The 2,153-nt window shown below is 40.0% G+C and overlaps 1 protein-coding gene across 1 annotated transcript in view; it reads right to left on the bottom strand.

The window, feature by feature from the left end:
- LOC102203881 (membrane-associated guanylate kinase, WW and PDZ domain-containing protein 1-like) overlaps positions 1-2,153 on the bottom strand; it is a 33,725-nt gene that overhangs the window by 29,432 nt on the left and 2,140 nt on the right. The window contains exon 3 of the mRNA XM_005748003.2: positions 1,148-1,267. Coding sequence (XP_005748060.1) covers positions 1,148-1,267 — 120 coding nt within the window. The remainder of the gene's footprint in view (positions 1-1,147; positions 1,268-2,153) is intronic.

Below are 2,153 nucleotides of genomic sequence, written 5' to 3'. Positions count from 1 at the left end.
TGGCTGTAATGTGACAAAATGTGGAAAAGTTCAAGGGGGCCGAATACTTTTGCATCCACTGTATGTAGCTTGCTGGAGATCGTGTTGTAGGGTCCTGGCAGCGCTCCTAATAGCCCGTGTCCTGGTATCTCTTCCACACTCTTTGGCCTGTGTTCCCTTGTGACGGCACGTATCTTATCCTAGATGAGGTGAAATATCCGTGTAACTATGATTGGTCTGCAAGTATTGTCTCGTGACACTGACAGTGACGAGGACATAAACAGAAAGCAAAATTAGAGAAAAATCAGCCCGGAGGGATGAGGAGAAATCAATGACCTGCGAAACCGTTTCCTCTTTGGAGGTCGTCATGTTGTTGCTCTCCGGAGCGCCTGTTCTCACTTTGATTTGCACCAAAGCAGCTGAAAAGCATTCAGAGTGGTTTGTGCTTCCGGCTGATGTCCCTGAGGGTTACCTGACTTTGTGGTGGACTGTGATGATCAAGTGATCCCTTAATTTCTTTGAGCTGTCTTTCTCAGATCATCCGCTTGCCTTCCTGTGGTCCCAATTTGTGTTAATTTGAGATTTTATACCTACTGTTGTATCAGCTTTTTAAAATTAAGCTTTACACCAACCAGCGCAATTTCAGTTTCTTATACGAGGATTAAACAAAACAATTAATCAAATTGTATGAATACTGAATCATCTAATAATGTTTAAGGCACAGCAGTCTTTTGTTTTGAAATGTTTTCAACAGGAACTGAAAATAGATAAACTGTCAAATTAAAATGTTCGGGAGCATTAGTGAGAGACGCAGAGACGCATCGTTCGGTGTGAAACAGACTCTATGTGTGAATTCTGTTTCTATTTTAGTTTCATTAATCCCATCAGATTAATATGGTGGAGTGCTGCGTGGGGGGAGGACAGAGGGGGAGGCAGGTTTCATTTCTGAGGTTTGGAGGATTAGAGACACAAAATCCTCTTTTCCTCATGCCTCCACCAAAAAAACAAAAAAACAAACCCGAACACAGTTTAAATTAGTCATTCCACACTGTAAAAAACATCACACCGTGATGAATAAATCACACTTTTCATTCACTGGAGTTTCATCTAATCTGAGTATATTTTCATTACACTGCAGTATTCCTGAGGGTGTGTTTGTTTTACTTACCTTTGAATTTGCCGCTCTCCAGCAGAGCTCCGGACTCCTCCAGAGAGAAAAATTCCTCGATGGAGACAAAGTTGTAGTCCACACCTGAAATCTCTCCATCTCGAGGCTGCCTGGTCGTACCTTCAGGGAGGGCAGAGTCATGTGATCACTGGGTGTACGCTGGACAGGTTTTGTGTTGTTGGAGAAAGTGAATCAGAAGATGAGGGTACAAACAAGGGTATGTTCTTCCTAGAGATGGCACGATAGCACTTTTTTAAGTCCGATACCGATATCATAAATTTTGCCGATACCGATATGAATCCGATATCGTGTTTTTTAATCAATAAAACTGTTTTTTAATATCTTGCTGCATTTTGTATAAGTTCATACTCAAGTTTAAAACAACAACTACACTAAAGCTATTCTGTTATACCTGTATGCAAAAAATACAACAAAATATTTCATAGTTCAGCAACACTGATCAATCTAATAAACTTAAACCTGCTCCATCCTCCCTATTCTGGTATTTTAAAGAGTACTTAGCAGAAATATTAAGCAACCTAACTAATAGGGTTGCAAACTCCCAGCAAAAAAAATAGGGAACCACCCCTCACGCTCCACCTCATGATGCTTAATCGACGTAATCAACTTTAATTTGATGCAGTGTGAAAAAAGAATAAATTATTTTTCAAGAATAATTAAATCGATTCAACATCTTTCTTCAACAGAACTGCAGACTGCACAGATGGTATCTTCCCAAAGGAAAAAGTACTATAGCTTACTAGGGTATATTAGACTTAACAGTTACTACAGTAATGGACTTCTATACATTTTACACAAGATTAAAACTTTGGGTGTTAGATTCAGATAATTATTAAAAGCTAGACATTTTAAATGAGAATAAGAAAGAAAAGTATGTCTTTGTGCCCCCTTTTCCCTGTTCATGCCCTATCGGCCCCCCTGGCTAAACTTTGCTAGCTCCGCCCCTGCACAGTTACCAGCCGTCAGCTGTAGAAAAAGATCCTGG

Source organism: Pundamilia nyererei, unplaced genomic scaffold (genome assembly GCF_000239375.1).
Source record: "Pundamilia nyererei isolate P.nyererei 1_Seehausen unplaced genomic scaffold, PunNye1.0 scaffold00210, whole genome shotgun sequence".
NCBI lineage: Eukaryota > Metazoa > Chordata > Actinopteri > Cichliformes > Cichlidae > Pundamilia > Pundamilia nyererei.
The sequence above is the reverse complement of the archived record's forward strand: the minus strand, read 5'-3'. Positions and strand labels throughout refer to the sequence as shown.